Below are 20339 nucleotides of genomic sequence, written 5' to 3' on the forward strand. Positions count from 1 at the left end.
CCAAGCACCAGCTTGGGTGCCTGGTGCCTGGAGCCGGCCCTGGCTGCAGGGGTGTTATACATTAACTCAGAGAATGCAATGTGTGATTTTGCAAAAGCTAGATTGTTTGTGCTTGGTATGTTTTGGGTCTGAATCTTTTCTGACTTAGTTTTACACTGGTGTAACACCCTGGACTTTGATGGAATTATTTCTGATTTAATCCTGTGTAAGTGAGAGGAGAATCAGGCCCACTATACCTAAGGTCTACAATTTGTTCAACATATGCACTGGATTTGAATTGTAGCTGCTTTTTTTAACCTCTTAGCTTGCTCAGTTTTATCTCTGAGGGGGAAAAGCAATCAGCAGATGTCATGTTGTGAATATTGGGTTCCTTACACAGGTTCAGCTGATGTGTCACCTCAGATAAAGCACTTGCCAGACCATGTGGAACTCAATTCTGGCGCAGAGTTTAAGCCTATTTGTATAGCCACTGGCAAGCCACTTCCTGTTATTGAAGAATTTAAACTGTTGAAACAAGATGGGACTGTCTTCAAGGTAAGTCCCTGGTTGGTTTCTACACTGTTTCTTATTTTTATTATTATTGTTATGTTTATTTGTTAGTTATTGCACGCTAAAGACATTTTGACCAAGTACACTTCCTTGGTGGTATGAAAATGCCCCGAGATCTTCAGGGCCAAATTTTCAACCAGCTTCTATGAACTTGCCTAGACTCATAGAGGTGCCAATTCAGGAATCTATCCCTATTCCGCAAAAGCATTTAGCACATGGTCATCTGTCTAGGGACAGACTTAAGCATGTGCTTCAGTGCTTTTCTGAATCAGATCCAGAACTTGCTGTATAATGGTGAAAAAGTGTGTGAGCATTTGTTCAAACTCCCCTTGGTTGCTAAGTTCATCCATGTTTGCGCTGCTTTTTATTCACTGTTTATGATAATTTGTGCGAACAGGCTTCTGTTTGCACTATTGTTTGGGGGAATGTCTGTCCTTCATACAAATTCCCCTACTTTGCGTACAAACCCTGATATTTGTCTGTGAAAAAGAGTGTTTGCTGTTCTGTTTGTCATTCTTCATTTGTTTGTTTTTTCCCTGTTTAAATACACCTCTACCCCGATATAACGCAGTCCTCGGAAGCCAAAAAATCTTACCGCATTATAGTGAAACTGCGTTATATTGGGTAGGAAAGGCTGTGCCTCCCCCAAACAGCCTGGCCCCACCCCCATCTGACCCCCACCTACTTCCCACCCCCTGACTGACCCCTCAGAACCCCCGACCCATCCAACCCCCCCGCCCCGCTCCTTGTCCCCTCACCGCCCCCAGAGACCCTCTGCCCCTTATCCAACCCCTCGGCCCCGGCCCGGCCCGGCACCCTTAACACGCCGATCAGAGCAGCGTGTCAGAGCCGTCCCTAGAGGGGTGCGGGGCCTGGGACAAATCAGCCTCCCCGCTAGTCTCCTCACCATCCGCCCAGCAGTCCCACCCGCCTGGCTGCCGCTCGCCTCCTCACCCCACCTACCCGCTCGCCTGCCCGCCGCTCGCCTCCCCTCTAGTCTCCTCACCGTCTGTCCGGTGTGCCTCCCCGCGTCCGCCCGCCTGCCTTCTCACCCCCCCTCCTGCCTGCCGCTCATCTCCCAATTCACCTCCTCACCCCGCTTGCCCACCCGCCTCCCACCCTTAACACGCCGCTCAGAGCATGTCGGAGCCAGACATGCTGACCCGCCAGAGCACGCAGCCCCGCCCCCCCAGAGCGCTGCTTTACCGTGTTGTATGCGAACCTGTGTTATTTCGGGTTGCGTTATATCGGGGTAGAGGTGTCCTTTAAGAGGTAGTAGAAAAATATCATGTGACTTGGATGACTAGCCAAACACAGTGAATAATAAATAGCAAATGACTGAAATTAACTGTTCATGAACAACACATAGGCTCAGAATTCACCACCCAAACTGTTCAGCAAAGACTGAATAATTAATGCTCTTGCAAAACTCAAAACAGAAAAAGGGCTGAGTTCTTTGGATGATTTACTGGTAGTTGCTAATTCAACCAGTTGTAGCAGCAAAACTGAGTAAATAACACTGATGTGCAATGGCTGTAAAATGTCCTTCAGAGTTAGCTACATTTTACAGATGGGTGAAGAGGGCTCATACATGCAGAGCAGGAAATCAATGGAAGTTTTGTCACTGAGGCCAATAGAAGCGGGACTTTCTCTGAAGTACTTTGGGATTTTTTGGGAGGACAGATATTATAAATGGAAGCTATATTTATTATTGTTCCATGTTAAAAGCTACATTAAAGGAAAGTGAAGGTGGCAGAATGAAACACGCAGTAGTCCGGAAATAACATAGCTACAGTGAGATCAAAATCAGAAGTTACCAGGGCCATTTTGTCTGCACTAGAAAACTCCTGACTGAGGTGTGTATACTACATGTAATGACTACATGCAATATACTAAGGGCCTGATCCAAAGCCCATTGAGGTTAATAGGAGACTTGCCATTGGCATTAATGGATTTTGGATGAGACCCTAAATTAGGAGGAGGCGTGACTTGGAGGAGGTTTTTCATTGTTCAGACCCTTCTTATGATTTGTCATTTCAGCCGGTCTCATTTGTTAGCAATCGCTCAGAGGCAAAGTTTCATATCAATAGAATCCAGCCGCCTGACTCAGGAATATGGGTTTGCAGTGTTGAGACAGTAGCAGGGATGGCAGAAGAGCCTTTCCATGTTACAGTTAAAGGTAAGGGTCTCTGACTCATGCGCTTTTAGATGTCCTTGCCTCCCTCTTTTAACCTGGGCAAGCTTACACCGTTAAATGTCCATAACATTCGTGAGATGCTATCTATCTTCTAGCAGTTTCTGTTCAGAGATCTGATAATGCATTGAGTTGAGTCATGAGCCCATTTCTTTATGTCATGTTTATACAAATACTTAACCCTTTCCATGTATATTATCCTGCTCCATCATTTATGCTCCAGCTATGCTTAAAGGGCCTGAACCAAAGCCTACATTATTAAACTCAATGGAAGTCCTTCCATTGACTGGAAAGAGCTGTGAATCTGGCCCAGAGCTTGCTGCTTTGCTGATATTTAATGTAGTATGGAAAATCTTCTTTAGAGACTAGGACAAGTATCTTCAAACATAGATGTGTAAATTAGGCACTGCCATCCATATTCACGCATCTTAATAAAAGAAGCCCAATTGTCATGGGTACTGAGCACCTAGAAAACCAGAGACTTCAGAGATACAGGCGCTCAGAGTGGTGCTTTGGGATTCAAGCCAGACCAGTAAGAGGTTGTGTCGCCGCCTGCCCTGCAACTTTGGATGCCATCAGTGCTATGCTGCTATGGCTCACTGCCTGAACACCAACAGCCAGCATACAAGCAGGCAGGTCACACCCTGGCTTCCACAAACCAGTTACTTTTTGCAGAGCGACCCCCAATACTCTCAGTCCCAAATTTCCCCCAAACTGTCTGTCAGTGTGACAATGTGCTGAGGTTCCCAGAATTGAGAGTTACTGCGTTACCCCTCTCTGCCTCAGCAAGTGAGAGTTTTGCTACTGCTAAGCTCTGTCACAACTCCCTGACACACCAGCTTGTCTGCCTTGCCAGCAAACTCCTCAGGACTCTGCCAGTCCAAACCTTGCCCTGCAGGTAACAAACAGTGACCCCCAACTTCCAAGTTCCCCAGAGACGTCTCCCCGGCAGAGTCCTCTCCTGGAAGGCTCAAGAAGTTATTCGTTCATTGCTCCTTTAAAGAGACAATACACTCCAATTCATTAATTTAACTTGGGTTTGACAAACACTCTTACTTCAATCACTGCACAGAATTGGCGTATGGTAAAAGAAAAATAAGTTTATTAAGCAAAATGTCAAAGGTCTATAAAGGAGTAAAGGTAGAAAGGGTTACAAGCAAACAAAAGTAAAAATACTCTTCTAAGGCTAAAACTTAATTTCAGCAAGTTACAGTCTTTGCCTAAGCAGGTTTCTCACCTATATATAGTTCCCAGAAACTTCAGCCCCCTGGGTTGAAGGCTCCAATGTCCTGTGATTTGAAGGGCTCTGGCCCCTTGAATTTTATGGGGCTCTCTCCCCTTTCTTTGTATAGTCCAGTACACTTTTGAAATGTAGTCTTTGAAAAGTAAGCCAGCCCAAGCTTCTCTCTCCTGCTGGGATGTAGACACCATGCTGTTTTCCCAAAGTTCATTTACCCTGTTAAAGATGCAGGAAGGCTTCCTGTTGATTTTCCATCCCTGTACTGATCTGGATGTAAACCAGGCTTACATTGCTTTGATAATGCTTAATTTACCTTGGAGACAGTAGATAGCTACCTTCCCTGCTGTCTCTCTTTGTACACACCCATCCATACCTCATGCAAGAATATTAATGATCAGTGAGTTATCAGTTTACCAGTGATACATTACACGCTAGCTTTTGGGTCTATATCATGACAACAGTGTATTAGGTGTAGTGAGTATGTCAGGCTTGACAAGAGTTGCTGACACAGAGAAGTGAACCACCAATGGGCCTCTGTGTCTCCCTCAGCAGCTCTAAAAATCAGGGTATGTAAGTAAGTGCTACTCAAAGTGAATAAGAGTTATAGAAATAGGACCCTTACAGTAGGGAGCATATTGACCATAAGGGGACACTATCTAGATCAAAACCCATATTTTATCAGTCTTCCTTCCTCTTGATAGTCCTACCTGGGATTATTAAAGCTGAAAGAATTTTTAAAATCTGATGTATTTTTATTGTGGATAACATTTGTTTACTTTCTTGGCATTTCATTCAGCCTGGACAGTGTTTCCAATCAGTTTCACTTTCTGGTTCTCATGGACTGGCACAAGATTGGAATGTTTTTTATTGACAACACTACAGGGAAATGTTTAAATAAACATCTGCATTCAAAATATTAAAACAGTTCTACCTTGAACAGCCACCTCTTGCATTGTAATTTTTATGAATTGGCAAATGAATGGGACGGTAAAGTTTGAAAAAAAAAATCCAAGCGTTTGGAAAGGGATCTAAACCCTCATTTTTTAGGATATAATCCCACCTCCAACTAATGGGAGTTAGGAAGAAACTTTCCCTACCACAGAGAAATGTTGTTGAAGCAGCTGTCAGAAACAGGGTACTGGAGTAGACGGACCATGCTCTGATACAGTCTGGCAATACCTGTATTCCTATGAATCCAGGTAGATGCCACAGTTTTATTAATACAGACAAATAAAAGATCTGGTCTAATAGTCACATTCTTGCTCAGTTCCTCCTGTGCCTCAGTATGCTCCGAGGATGATAGACAGTGGACATAATTTTCTCATCATCGATATCAATGCTGACTCCCATACTGGTGATGGACCGATTGTGTTAACCAAGCTCCTGTATAAGCCTGCTAAAGGTTATCAGCCCTGGATGTCAGTGGAAGGTAAGGGTCAGTCCTTTCATCCCATCAATCATACAGAAACCTCATCTACAATCAAGCTGAAGCAAAATTAGAATGTGGTGTTCGCTCTAAAGTAAAATTCTGTTCTGAAAAATGACTTTTACTTAATCAGGGCTCAAAAGAACCTACAGCTGGCCCTGACGAGCAATTCTTATGTAGTTTTTAAGCTAAAAAGATATTAAAGCAGCAGCAGAAGCAAATGGCCTCCTGTCTCAGGTTTTTATAAGATATAAAACCTGAGATTGTGTGTAATACTGGTGGTGGTCCATTGTGTTGAAGTTCAGTATATGGCCACAGCAGTTGTTGTAGTGATGTCCAGGAACTTCCAGTTCCCACAGGGGCAGCATCTGCAGGTCTTTGGAGAGACAGACCTGTGAGGAAGCTTGTGAGTACAGGCTCCTATCACCGTGGTACCCAAGTACTGGCTTCTAGGACTTCTAAAGACTACGGGCAAAGTTCAGATGTGAGTCAAGTGAATTTAAGTAGCCTAGAGGAGAGGATAAATTGGTGTAGCTTAACCACTTCATCCAGTCCCCTCAATGTACATTAAAGCCATATAGACTTTTTCTAGATTCCCGTAGGCTTACATGGGCTCACTTACATGTTGGTGAGTATGTGAGTAACTTACAAACACACACCTTATACATCAGCTCTAAATTTGAAACATTGAGTGCAAGGGAATGTAAACAAATGTATTTCAGTCTCTGACAGGCCAGAAGCGAGGAGCGTAGCTAAAAATAAACAATAAACTGCAGGATGTAAGAAGGTGTAATCTAAAGCAACCCCCATCCTCTTTAACTGACACCTTCTGACTCCTCAATGTGTAATTTACGCCAGCTTGGTTTCCCTTACATCTCAATAACTGGATGCAGGTAGATATAAGGGAGTATGCCTGATTGTATGGGAGTATGCCTAACCTATATCCCTTTACACATCGTCTTCATTAGAAACCAAGTCTCTTTGCTGGGATCTCTTGATGAAACACAGATACATCAACACTGAGGATTCTTGAGCCTTTAACCAACACGTTCACGGGTATTCAGGATTCCAATTTGTTCTTTCCAGGCTTATATGTTATGTCCATCATTGTGATATCTGAACTCCTAATAGCTAGACCAGGGGTAGGCAACCTATGGCACGCATGCCAAAGGCGGCACGCGAGTTGATTTTCAGTGGCACTCACATTGCCCGGGTCCTGGCCACTGGTCTGGGGAGCTCTGCATTTTAATTTAATTGTAAATGAAGCTTCTTAAACATTTTAAAAACCTTATTTACTTTGCATGCAACCATAGTTTAGTTATATACTATAGACTTACAGAAAGAGACCTTCTAAAAATGTTAAAATGTATTACTGGCACCCGAAACCTTAAACTAGAATAAATAAATGAAGACTCAGCACACCACTTCTGAAAGGTTGCCGACCCCTGAGCTAGACCATTGACGTCATTAAGTCTCCAAAAGAGTGAAGAGGTCTGCCTGCCCATCTCTGACTACAGGATCAGATTGTTAGATCTTTGGATTGGGGCCAGCTCACTTGGGGCCAGATTTTCAGAAATGCTCAGCACCCAGCAGCTCCCGCTGAGGACACTGAGCACGTCAGTACTTTTGAAAAGCTGCCCTTTTGTATCTCATGCAAGGCTGGGCACATTGCTGGTGCTTTAACCCGTCATAAGCAATACTGTCATAATGGTAATTAACGTGTACGTCTAAACAGCTCACCCTAGAGTAATGGGGGTAAAGCGGAGCCCATAACCTTGACCTCTCTCAAGAGCAGACCCAGCTGTGATGCGGGATTCAGAAAATCCCTTATTATTTTTCAGAATGGAATGGAGGGTTGACCTTTTTTTCTCCTTTCGTTCCCAGTAAATGGAAAGAGCAAGAAATTAGATAATCTAGAACCCAAAACAGAATATCAGTTCTGTGTTCAGCTAAGCCGGCAAGGGGATGGTGGAGAAGGGCATCCTGGGCCACAGGCAAGCTTCACAACGGCTGCACTTGGTACGTAGGACTTTTGGCCTTTCACATGGGGAGCTTTCAATCAGCCTTCTTCGTTTTCTCTGCAATATGCACAGCCGCATTCAGCTGCATGCATGCCAAAGCCCACTGAAGTCAATGGAAGCCTTTCCATTGATTTCAGTGGGTTTTGGACCAAGCCCTAAAACAATGTTTCTCAAACAGTGAGGCCAGGGGAGGCTCAGATCCTTTCAGAGGAGTCTCAAGCAAAGCAAAGGAAAATGGAAGAATTGCAAAAGTGGCTAAATATAATTCTCCCCATTTTACAGGTGGGAAAACTGAGGCACAATGAGGTTAGTGCCGCACAGAGAGTACTCAGCTATGTTGGGGATAGAACCCCTTCTTCTGGTTACTAGTGATGGCTCTAACCATTAGACTATGTTGACTTCTTTAAGGTAAAGACTATTTAAAAATCAGAATCTCATACGGAGTCAAGGAACAGGAAGAAATCAAATACTCAAGCATTAAATAAATGACCTCTTGTATACTGAACCCTTAAAATGGAAATGACCCAGCAATAAAAAGAGAGGGGCCTGGTCCTTTCCTCATGTTTAAAAACTTCCACTTTGCATCAGTAATCTCTCAACCCTCCTCCATCCCAGTGAAGGACACGAGGTCAGCAGTTCTTTATATGGAGCTTGTGCACACCAGCAACCAACCAGGGATCTACTAGCTGGGGAGTATTAGCTTTCTTCCCTCCACCCCAAGTCCTTCAATGTCATTTGAATTCCCAAGTCTATTATCGCTATCCTCACATTGTCCCATAGCTCTGTTGTTTTACTTAACCACACACAATATAGTAATTCAGGCCCCCTCATTCTCCTTCGAAGAACTGTAGGTAGTGAGAGGGGCATTTACTTTTGCTATTCTGCTCTAGTAAATGTGACTGTGGACAGGAACTAAGTGACAGGGTCTGATTCTCCATTGCCTTGCCCCATGTGTAGTCATTTACACCTATGAAAGTGAATGTAGAATGCTGCCAAATTGACATATTAGCCCAGGGATCAGCAACGTTTGGCACACGGCCCGCCAAGGTAAGCACTCTGGCAGGCCGGGCCGGTTTGTTTACTTGCCGCGTCCGCAGGTTCGGCCGATCGTGGCTCCCACTGGCTGCGGTTCGCTGCTCCAGACCAATGGGAGCTGCGGGAAGGCGTGGCCAGCACCTCCCTCGTCCCGCGCCGCTTCCCGCAGCCCCCATTAGCCTGGAGCAGTGAACCATGGCCAGTGGGAGCCGCAATTGGCTGAACCTGCGGACGCAGCAAGTAAACAAACCGGCCCAGCCCGCCAGGGGGCTTACCTAGGCGGGCCGCGGGCCAAACGTTGCTGATCCCTATATTAGCCTTTTACGTGCACTTTCTAGCACTATAAATGATTATACACAGTGCAGGGCAGTGGAGAATCAGGCATCAGGTAAACAATCTTTCACAAAAACAGAGCAAATGAAGCCACATCAGTCCAGGAGGGAACGTGGCTGGAGGAGGTGGCTAGAGAAATTCCAGATTTTCTGAGAAGCAAATGGCATTGCAGAGAAACTGAAGATCTGAAATCCACCGCCCTGCTACTTGTGGCAGGCCCAGCAGCATCAGAGATTGACAGTACTTTCCAGTGGCACCATCAGGGCACTGCAAAATGCTAAGGTCATTTAAAAATGTCAGTATTGTGATCCATGCAAGGATGCCATGTCCCTGAGAAGCAACCCAAAACGCCATGCTTGGGCTGAGCATTTGACCTCAACAGCAATTCTAGCCTCTGCTAGGTATGGAGGACAACATTTGAACTCTGGATGACCTCAGGCCTCACTTGGCGATGCAGAGCACTAACCCAGAAGGCCAGTTCCAGATTATTGTTTTAATACCAGCCTTTGTGTGCAAGTATCCAGAAGACATAAAATAAAGTTTTTTCTCTCTCTCTGTGGATTCTCTAAGGTCTTCCTCCACCAGAAGGTCTCACCCTCCTTCCTAAAAGCAAGACATCTCTGGTTTTGTCATGGCAGCCAATAGCACAGAAGCCAGAAGATGACCTTCTTGTTGAAGTGGAAAGGACGAGTGTGAATGACAACAGTGGTGATGAGGACAGACCTGATATCACCCATGTGCCAGGAAATATATCCACTCTGGTTATTGATGATTTAGAACCCAGACAGCAGTATAGGTGCAGGGTACGTGTGAATACCAGGTCTGAAGGAGAGTGGAGTGACTATTTGTATGCATGGACCTACAGTGACAGTAAGTGACTGGATTCACTTTACTTTATTTATTCTTTTCTCTTCCTCTTCCCCCCTCCCCGCTCCCAGCAGGATTCTGTTGTTGCTAGAGGTCTCTGTAAAATGTAATTGTTTGACAGGTTTGGTCACAGAGACCCACTTGGGACTGTCACCTGATTTGCTGAAACTACCTCTGAGCCCGTCTTCCCTGCCAGCTTGGGACTCCAGAACGCTGTCTTGTTGAGCCAGACACGCAAACCTTCTGCAACACAGACCGAGGGTCTGAACCACGTCCCCAAAGCTGCAGACTTAACTGAAAACAGCTCAGCAAGTGCTCCTGTCTCCAGCACTCAGACACCCAGTTCCCAATGGGATCCAAACCCCAAATAAATCCATTTTACTCTGTATAAAGCTTATATAGGGTAAACTCATAAATTGTCCACTCTCTATAACACTGATAGAGAGATATGCACAGCTGTTTGCTCCCCCAGGTATTAATCACTTACTCTGGGTTAATTAATAAACAAAAGTGATTTTATTAAGTCTAAAAAGTAGAATTTAAGTGGTTTCAAGAAATAACAGACAGAACAAAGTAAGTTACCAAGCAAAATAAAACAAAATACGCAAGTCTAAGCCTAATACATTTAAGAAACTGAATACAGGTAAATCTCACCCTCAGAGATGTTCCAATAAGCTTCTTTCACAGACTAGACTCCTTCTTAGGCTGGGCCCAATCCTTTCCCCGGTACAGTTCTAGTTAGTTCCAGCTCAGGTGGTAATTAGGGGTTTTCTCATGACTGCAGCCCCCTTTGTTCTATTCCACCCCCTTTTATAGCTTTGGCACAAGGCAGGAATCTTTTGTCTGTCTGGGTCCCCACCGCTCCTTCTAAATGGAAAAGCACCAGGTTTAAGATGGATTCCAGTACCAGGTGACATGATCACATGTCACTGTAAGACCTCATTCTCCATTCTTTCAGGGCTGGCCTGCACGTACCCAGGAAGGTTTGCGAGTAAACAGAGCCATTCACAACCAATTGTCCTAGTTAATGGGAGCCATCAAGATTCCAAGCCACCATCAATGGCCCACCCTTTGCATAGTTACAGTAGGACTTCAGAGTAATACTTCATATTTCTAGCTTCAGATACAAGAATGATACATTCATACAAATAGGATGACCACACTCAGTAGATTATAAGCTTTGTAATGATACCTTACGAGAGACCTTTTGCATAAAGCATATTCCAGTTACATTATATTTACACATAAACATATTTCCATAAAACATATGGAGTGCAACGTCACAGCAATCCTCTGCAATGATAGCATAGTGTGTCTGAATGCGCATTTACAGCTGCTTTTAGCTATTGTTAAGAGGGATAGCTGAGGGTCAGCACTAATTCTTATCCCCCGGTCAGAGACTAAGGATGTGAGTTTCAAAAGTTCCTAAGTGACTCGGGAGCACAGGTCTCAGTGACTTTCAATGGGACATATGCTCCTAAATCACTTAGGTGCTTTTGAAAATCCCACCCTGAGGGCCTGATTCTCAGAAGTGCTGGGCACCTACAGCTCCATCCAAGACAACAGGATCTCCATTGATTCGGAAAATCTGGCTGAGTTGTACCAAGCACTGAACGGTGAGGAGAAGGTGCAATGTTTGTGCACTACACTGAGTGCAGAGAGTAGTTGAGTCTGTCGTAATGCTGGTGCTAGAATCCTCAAAGGAGGTAGGAAGGGATGAGAATGTGGTAAGGCCATAGACTCACCTGCCCCCCACAGTACTGTCACCGCAGCCACACTCCCTGGGGGCTCATGAAGTCATTGTGCTTGCCTGAGGGACAGTGCTTCTAGTACACTCCTCTGGAAGGGCACATCTCTGCACCGCTCACGCCTGCAACCTCAGTGCTAATCCCATTCGCATAGGTGCTTACCCACACTGGTAAAGGTTGCACAGCTGGGCCCTGCATGTATTACAAAAATGACAGTGGTGACCTGCTTCCGGAAATATCACCATTATTCTGAGGAGAACTTGTCTTGCCAGCTGTGGTTGTGGCCACCAGCTAGGGGCTCAATCCTGGTCCCATTGAAATCTGTGGGAGTTTTGCTATTGACTTCTACCCTTCCTAACAGCTGTTAGATGGACAAGGAAAACAGGCCTTAAAGCAATGAAAAGTAAGGGATGCTGGAGCCACAGGGGGATGCTGATCCAGTCGGGAGGTAAAATTATGCTGCCCTAATTCAAGAGGAATCCCTTTGTCTAGGATAGTACCTGGAGCAGTCTCTTCCTTTTCCTAGCAAGGATAGGGAATACCACGAGGAATCTGCTACAAGTGTTCAGCACTGCAATAGTTGGTGCCAGAATGAAATGAACGATGTCAAGTTTATAAAAACATAGTCAAGTTTCATTTGCTGTCGCCCTGATCCTGGTTCTGTTTAAGCCAGTGGGAGGATTGGGGAAAGGATTGGCACCAAAAGAAGGAGCAAGGCTGGATGTAAACTGGAACGTGTTCTTTTTTTGTTCATAGGAATCCCACCGTCACCTGACAACATCAAGATTTTCAACATCACGGACACCTCTGCCATCATCTCTTGGTCAACTGCTGCGGGACAGTCCATCTCCTCCATCATCATCAGCTACAAGATTTATGGCAAGGCTGAGTACAACCACATTGACGTCACAATAAAAAACACAACCATCACGCAGTATCATCTCAAGGGCCTCGAGCCGAATACTGTGTATCTGGTTCAGATGAGTGCACAGAACAATATTGGACTGAGCAACCCAAACCCTTCTCTTGAACTGAAGACTCTCCCGGAAACAAAAGGTTGGTTACTCCAGCGTACTGAACTCAATCCAAACCATGCCTGGGTGGTCTGGGAGGCCATGTGGGTTAGCAAGCTGAGAACAGAGCTGGGGACTATGAACACCTGAGATTTTATTTATTTGTTACTCTGAATGTTGTTGTATTTTTAAAAAAATATACACAATGCACATCCAGACAAAGGCCCTTAGAATTTGAATCCCAGCTCTGTTATTGGCTCAATGTGTGGCCTGGGGCAAGTCACACAATTTCCAAAAGTGGCCGCTGACTTTCAGTGCCCCAGTTATTGAGGGCCCAACGTTTCATAGATGCTTAGAGTTTAAAGCCAGAAGGGACCATTAGCTCATCAAATCTGACCTCCTGCATAACACAGGCCATGGAATGTCACCAGCCTGGCCACCCACAGACTGATTTTCAGAGATGCTGAGCACCCCCAGCTCCAGTTGAAATCAGTGGAGCCACAGCTGCTCAGCACTACTGAAGATGAGGCCCAAGTTCTCTGTGCTTCCATTTGTGTATCTGCAGAATGAGAACGCTAATCTTTACTTCCCTCAGAGGATTGTCAGCGTTAACCAGATGCTGTTAAGTACCATTTTCCCCTCAACAGCTCCGTATGACTCGAAGGGAGGGAAAATGCTGCTGATTGCTATCCTTGGCTCAGCAGGGATGACCTGCCTGACAATCCTGCTGGCCTTTCTCATCATGCTGCAGCTAAAGCGAGCCAACTTCCAGCGCAGAATGGCTCAAGCCTTCCAAAACGTGGTGGTGAGTTTCCAGTTTTGCTTTGACGGTGCAGTTGTTCATCTCAGCCTCATCTGTTGTCTTTTCCTGATAAGGTTCCCTCCTCCTCCTCTTCCAACTTTCGAAATAAAGCTGCCCCGTAATGCACGTGTTAGCATTAATAGTATCAAGCTTTCCTACCACTGACCCAGAGGTGAGCAGGGGATCACAATTGTGGGATATGAAGTAGACAGTCCACCTAGAGGAGGAAGGCAGCTATGTACTATGTCTCCCCTTCTGCTTTGCTGCTTCTATCTCCTTTGCAGAACCAGTTTGTGATCTGATGTGTGTGAGGACAGGAGGCATGCCCTGCCAGACCAGAGAAAGGCTTGTGAACACACTACTCTGTGTGGCGTGGTCTCCATTAAAACTGCACCGTGGATTGTAAAATGCAGTGCAAGTTGCTGCTACTCTGAGCCCCAGTAACTGCTCCTCCACAGCTTTTAGAGATGGGCACAGCAGGCCAGGAGCCAGCCAATGGCAGCACCACACCTCTACCAGCTTCTTTCATACAGTGGACAGTATGGGCCATGATCACCAGTTGTTAGGTCCCACGGAAACTCTCCCTACACGCTTTTCTTCCACAGAAGCAAATCCTATGGGGATGCATTAATTAAAGTGAGGATGACCCTTCAAACACAGCAGACTATTTGCTGCACCACAGCCTGATTAGGCAAGGGAAAGAGTGGAGACGATTTAGTTGCTAGATGTAATAGTTTGCTCAGATGTTTCACTTTCTCTTCTTTCTTCCCCAACACTGCAGTAGAACATCCTCAATATGAAGAGGGAAGCTTATCCAACCCTGTAGCCTACTTTCTGTCAGCCTCCACCACACTATTATAAAAATAGTCAGCAAGTGTCTGACACTCCTCTCATTTAGACAGTATAAACCAGGAATTATTCTGCAGAAGACAATAAGCAAGAGAAGGCTCAGCTCCCATATGCTTATATTGAGTGGACAATAAGTTCTGTGGTATTACTCCAAATGTTACAAACAACAACTACTAACACCTGGTTATTTTTTTTCACAGAGAGAAGAGCCAGCTGTCCAGTTTAACTCAGGAACTCTCACTCTGAGCAGGAAAGCCAAGAACAGCCCAGACCACACTATCTATCCAGTCCTCGAGTGGAATGACATCAAATTTCAAGATGTGATCGGGGAGGGCAACTTTGGACAAGTCCTTAAAGCACGAATTAAGAAGGATGGCTTGCGAATGGATGCTGCCATCAAAAGGATGAAAGGTCAGCAGTTTTCATTAAAGAATATAGAGTCTTTGAAGCCAGGGCCCTATGTTTATCTGGGTTTGTACAGCGCCTGGCACAAGGGGACCTTGATCCTGACTGGGGCCTCTGGCTGCTAATGTAATATAAATACTAAATAATGAGCTTCTGCTTTTGCCTGGCCAACGTTTGCACCCTGGTGATGGCTTTTTTTTCTCTCTGTGTGTTTTTTGTAGTTTGACCCGGTATCATTGAGTGCTGACTCCTATATGCGAGTTTCAGTCTGTTTGATGGGTCACATGAAAAGCTCATCATTTGCTACTCCACAGTGATAACGGCACAGAGCCTTTAAAACTTGCCAAGGTTGCCTTAAATAAATAGATAAGGTAGCAGTATATTTGCAGGCTCATTTTAAATTTCCCTCTACTTATTGTCAGGCATCACTTCTCTATCGAAGGTACTTTTAAGATGCTTATCAGCATGGTATCTAAGTTCCAAAAATACTAGAATACTGCCACTATCGTGCCTGGAATACTGCAGATACTGAGATGTTGTTATGCAGCTCTCTAAGTCATTATCCAAGGAAATTGGCAGTTGTTTAAGGGTGGCCATTGTATCATCCATTCTAAGAACATGAAGACAAAGCATGGGTGCTGCTGGTGCGTGGAATGGTGAATGCTGAGTTTTTAATGATACCCAGTGTGACCAGAATACCAAGGGAGCCGACTGAGGTCGCTCAATTAGGATGAACTGCAAAGAACTGGGCAGACAATCCCCAAAGCTGGTGGATATTCCAATACTTAGATTTACCAAGCCAGCACAAAGCCTTCTATAATACCTCACTGGTTACCCAGAAGCCAACAACACAGTTGTTAAAGTAACCCAGCCTCAGGCCTTCACCCAGACACCCAAGTTAAATATGATGAGGACTAATGAAAATCTTATTCCTCATATAAAAAGGCTCTACCAATCCCAAAGGATCAGACACATTACCACCCAGGTTAACGAATATTCCAGATCTTACCCAAATACACGCTACAGCCAATTCTTATTAAGTAAACTAAAATGTATTAAAAAAGAAAAGGGAGAGAAGATTGGTTAGAAGATCAGTATACACACAGACATGAGTGCAGTGCTTGAGATTCAGATTCCTAGCAGAGATGGTGAGCTTTGTAGAGGCAGAGTTCTTTCAGAAATAGTTCATAGGTTATAGTCCAGTGTTTGTATTCAGGGCAGGCCAGTCAGCGCTGGGATCTCAGTCCTTGTGGCTTAGGCTACCCCTGCATGAAGCCGCAAGCAGATCTGAGATGACAGGATCAGGACCCAAGCCCTTTTTTATATAGTCTCAGGCTCTCTTGTGACAGCTCAGAGAACAATAGTCACTCATTTCCTAAGCATCCACACAGATCCACATAAGGCAATTGCCTGTTTTTCCACCATTTGCAGATGATTTGCTATACATTTCGAAGAGAGATGAATACAGCGATATCCTAGGTTTACAGTTCATTTAATTGTTAAGAATTTCTTTTGATCTCTGAATTAACAGAATACAGCATAGACGGACTGTTTGATTACATTGTTGATCGCTACCCATACATATGTCAATACACAAAAATGCAAACATTATCTACACATATGTTTTTAAGGGTTGAATTTGTATCATTTGTCCTGCAGGATGCTTAACCCTTTCTTCCTTAGTTTGGGTTTTTAATTTGATCATCAACTTTAATCTGCTCTAGGGAAACATTTTCCTGACCAATGAGTTCTTTCTGTGCTTTATCTAATTCCAGATTCACTTCTGAGATATTAGACAGACATTCAGAAACTTCATTCACATATCAACTGCTTTTCTGCACAGACACACAGCTATTTTCCACAGACAAACATTTGGAGAATTCCTCAATAGGCAATTCCTAATAGACACAGGTTTAGGATTATTTCTTTCCTGTGACTGGTTTATGTTAGCCCGACTGACATAATATCAAGCTTTAATATCATGCTCAATCAAAAGATTCTTAGGCAATAACTTCCTTACACCAGCTATAACTTCATGGTTAATGCCATTCTATTCAAGGTGGATACTGGCTAAAGGCACATTTACAGTAAACTCATAGAGGATTACAATATTCACACTTTCACCCGGTAAGTAATCTTCCTCTTTGACAAGATCCTCTTTAACAAGAGTGATGTTAGAACCTGTAATTTGCCCTAAACAGCTTTTACCATTGATTTTTACATTCTCTGCCCAAGTTATGGGGTTACCTTCACCTGAGCTCACAGTAAAAGTATTTACATAACAGGTGGCAGAGTTGGGGTATATTTTGGTTACACACAGAAAACTGCTTACAGTCAAACAACATACCAACATTGTTACAAACTGGATAGATTCTATCCCCATCTTTGCTGCTGGGAGGAGCTGGCTTTTCGGGATGATACAGTTCCTTCATTCTCTTGAGTTGGAGCTTAAAGTCTGTCCATTTTTGCCTTAGCTTCTAGTTCCTGCAATCAAATATATGCGATGCTTTGTTCATGTTCAAAACATAGGCATTCTCTTTCAGCAGCGTCTCTTTCCATATCAGCTTTTCCTGCAATCGAAGATCTATTCGCTTTTGTTCAAGTTGCTGCTGGTTTCTCACTGAAAGCATTTTCGCTGAGGCCTTGGCTACACTGGCGCTGTACAGCGCTGCAACTTGCTGCGCTCAGGGGTGTGAAAACGCCACCCCCCCGAGCGCAGCGAGTGCAGCGCTGTAAAGCGCCAGTTTAATCAGAACCTGCAATGCTGCACGCTCGCTCGCAGCGCTGCAAGCTACTCCCCTCGGAGAGGTGGAGTACATACAGCGCTGCGAGAGCTCTCTCGCAGCGCTGGCGGCGCGACTACACTCACGCTTCACAGCGCTGCCGCGGCCGCTGTGAATTCCCGAGTGTAGCCAAGGCCTGAGTCTGCTTCCTGATTACTGGCCACTAACAGATTTTTCAGTTCTTGCTCTGGGGCCTTTTATTAAAAGACAACCCCCCTCTGTGAGTACAATTCTTCCAGGCTTTTTCTGTCAGGATCGTCAGAGGATCTGGGTCACTCACTGTAACTGATTTGTAACCCTTAAACTCTCCAATATCACAATTAATTTTTGACAAGTGTGTCGTTTTGATCCAAAAACCCAATTAACCTGTAGTAATGTGTGTCCAAGCACGACTACGCCACTGTGACCGGACTCCCAGGGGAGCCGACTGAGGTCACTCAATTAGGATGAACTGCAAAGAATGGGGCAGGTAATCCCCAAAGCTGGTGGATATTCCAATACTTAGATTTACCAAGCCAGCACAAAACCTTCTATAATACCTCACTGGTCATTCATCACACCCAGTGTGCATCTTTTATGGATGAAAAACTGGTCTAAGTGTGGATAGGCCAGAAGGGCAGTACCACTCTGGCTATGCCAGCATGCCAGCTACACTAGATAAGTACAAACAGGGACAAGAAAAACTTGTATATGGTAAATCAAAATATAAGTTTAGGGGCAACGCTCCAGCCAAGCTCCCAATATTTATAATGTATCTTTTAATCAGAGAGATCCAAGCTTTGTTGATTTTGCTGTTTAGGGATTATTATGCTCAATCCACCTCCCAGTAGGGTCTTTTGATTGACTTCAGGTGGGGTTAGATTGGACCCTTAATTAAGGACAAGATGAATCATAGCTGTAGACAAGGTTTATATATAAAACCAGGCATATTCCACAACTGTTTCAGATCATATCCTCATTTTTAGATGTTAAAAGATCTTTTCATCATAGGTAAGCAGCAGATGGGTTCAGCTGGTTTACTACACCAGACTTCACAGAATCTTATTTTGTGCTGCATTGTAAGTGTGCTAGGTGAAAAATATTTCCAGTGTACGATCACGTTAGCCTATCGATGGATTTTGGAATAAGCTCACTTGGCTACTTTTATTACCCTTGAATTGGATGCTTTAAGGTGTTTGGTATTTGGGGACTTCAATATCAAGATCTACTCACTCTCTTTTTTTAGGCTGATGGATTTCTATAACCTGCTAAGGCATATTGTGTCTCAATACCATAAGAGGAGTGACATATTGGGTGTGACTGTTGAAGACATTATGAGGTCTCTAGGTTTTTGATTGAAGAATGATGTTATTATCTAGGTAAAGACTGGAATACCATGGAGTTTATCCCTTTTCGACATCAACCAGTAGTCCAAGTTCTTGTCTTAATGAACAGTAGCAACAGTGTGGTTTTAACTGCAGTTTAGATGAGTACATAAATAAATGTTTCTTTGATTTCCAGAGTATGCCTCAAAGGATGATCACAGAGACTTTGCTGGAGAATTGGAAGTTCTTTGTAAACTTGGACATCATCATAATATCATAAATCTTTTGGGAGCATGTGAACATCGGGGTAGGATATTTTGCTTACCTGGCTTTAAAAATTATACAATAAAATAAAATAAAATATAAAACTACATATTAGTCCAGGCCAGAAATTGTCCTTATATTAAAGTAATTATTGTACTCAAAAAAGGAAAGATGGCACCCTGTTCATAACATAAAAATATAAGCAGATTTTACATAAAATATTTAGATGCATAGTAAACAGAAAACACGACATAGCTAAACAGTGGTCTGTGGACCACCAGTGATCAGCAGTGCTCTTTTTGGTGGTTTGCAGAATTAATCTGTTTGAAAACCAAGCAATGGGGTAGTTGGACAGGAGGTTTGTTCATAAGCCAACGTTTACCTGGGAGGATCACTGAAGTGAATAGATCCACACCAGTTAATGATCTACTACAGTAGAACTTTAGAGTTACGAACACCAGAGTTATGAACTGACCAGTCGACCACAAACTTCATTTGGAATTGGAAGAAGCAAATAAGCAACAAGAAAAAAAAAAAAAAAAAAGCAAGTAGAGTCCTGTGTTAAATGTAAACTACTAAAAAAATAAAGGGAAAGTTTAAAAAAAAGATTTGACAAGGTAAAGAAACTATTTCTGTGCTTGGTTAATTTAAATGAAGATGGTTAAAAGCAGCATTTTTCTTCTGCACAGTAAAGTTTCAAAGTTCAGTTGTAAACTTTTGAAAGAACAATCATAAAGTTTTGTTCAGAGTTACAAACAACCTCCATTCCCGAGGTATTTGTTCTACTGTATTCCACATTGTGAACTGCTGGGCTGCAACCTTTCTGTTATGAAAAACTCTTTTTGAACTATAAAAGCACAAGAATCCTTCTGAAATGGCCATCATTGCCATCTTCTTCTGCACCTGAGAGATATAAGGTTTGTTTGTTTGTTTGCATCTTGTGTGGCATTATACTGTAGTAGTGGGACCCTATCAGGGGAAATGCATAATCACTGACACTGTCTCTTTGTTTAGCTTGTTATGTAATACTGCTCTCTCTGTTTTACATTAGGGTATCTTTACCTGGCTATTGAATATGCTCCCCATGGAAATTTACTCGATTTCCTGAGGAAGAGCAGAGTGCTGGAGACAGACCCAGCATTTGCTATTGCCAACAGCACTGCCTCCACTCTGTCCTCTCAGCAGCTTCTGCATTTTGCAGCAGATGTGGCCAGAGGGATGGACTACTTAAGCCAAAAACAGGTCAGCTCTGAGCTCCTTGCCTCCACAGCACTTTATTTTTTAGGGCTTGATCTAATTTTTGTCACCCCTATTCAGTATGTATGGGTAGTGCTATACCAGAATTGATATTTTATACATTTCTTCGGTGAGTTATTTGTTCCTCCAACTCGGATTTCTTTCTTCTAGAACGTGGATCTATCTATCTATCACTCACTCACTCACCTATTTATATGGCTCTTGTCACCATATTATCTGAGCACACATGCAACACTTAAAAATAAATCT

The 20339-nt window shown here is 43.8% G+C and overlaps 1 protein-coding gene across 1 annotated transcript in view; it reads left to right on the top strand.

Moving 5' to 3' along the window:
• LOC112116000 (angiopoietin-1 receptor) overlaps positions 1 to 20339 on the top strand; it is a 65697-nt gene that overhangs the window by 35768 nt on the left and 9590 nt on the right. The window contains exons 5-14 of the mRNA XM_026646468.1: positions 284 to 534; positions 2590 to 2728; positions 5251 to 5412; positions 7294 to 7428; positions 9369 to 9668; positions 12170 to 12469; positions 13074 to 13231; positions 14278 to 14488; positions 18766 to 18876; positions 19885 to 20075. Of these exons, the coding sequence (XP_026502253.1) occupies positions 284 to 534; positions 2590 to 2728; positions 5251 to 5412; positions 7294 to 7428; positions 9369 to 9668; positions 12170 to 12469; positions 13074 to 13231; positions 14278 to 14488; positions 18766 to 18876; positions 19885 to 20075 (1958 nt within the window). The remainder of the gene's footprint in view (positions 1 to 283; positions 535 to 2589; positions 2729 to 5250; positions 5413 to 7293; positions 7429 to 9368; positions 9669 to 12169; positions 12470 to 13073; positions 13232 to 14277; positions 14489 to 18765; positions 18877 to 19884; positions 20076 to 20339) is intronic.

Source organism: Terrapene carolina, unplaced genomic scaffold, assembly GCF_002925995.2.
Source record: "Terrapene carolina triunguis isolate 2854851 unplaced genomic scaffold, T_m_triunguis-2.0 Scaffold35098, whole genome shotgun sequence".
Classification (NCBI taxonomy): Eukaryota; Metazoa; Chordata; order Testudines; family Emydidae; genus Terrapene; species Terrapene triunguis.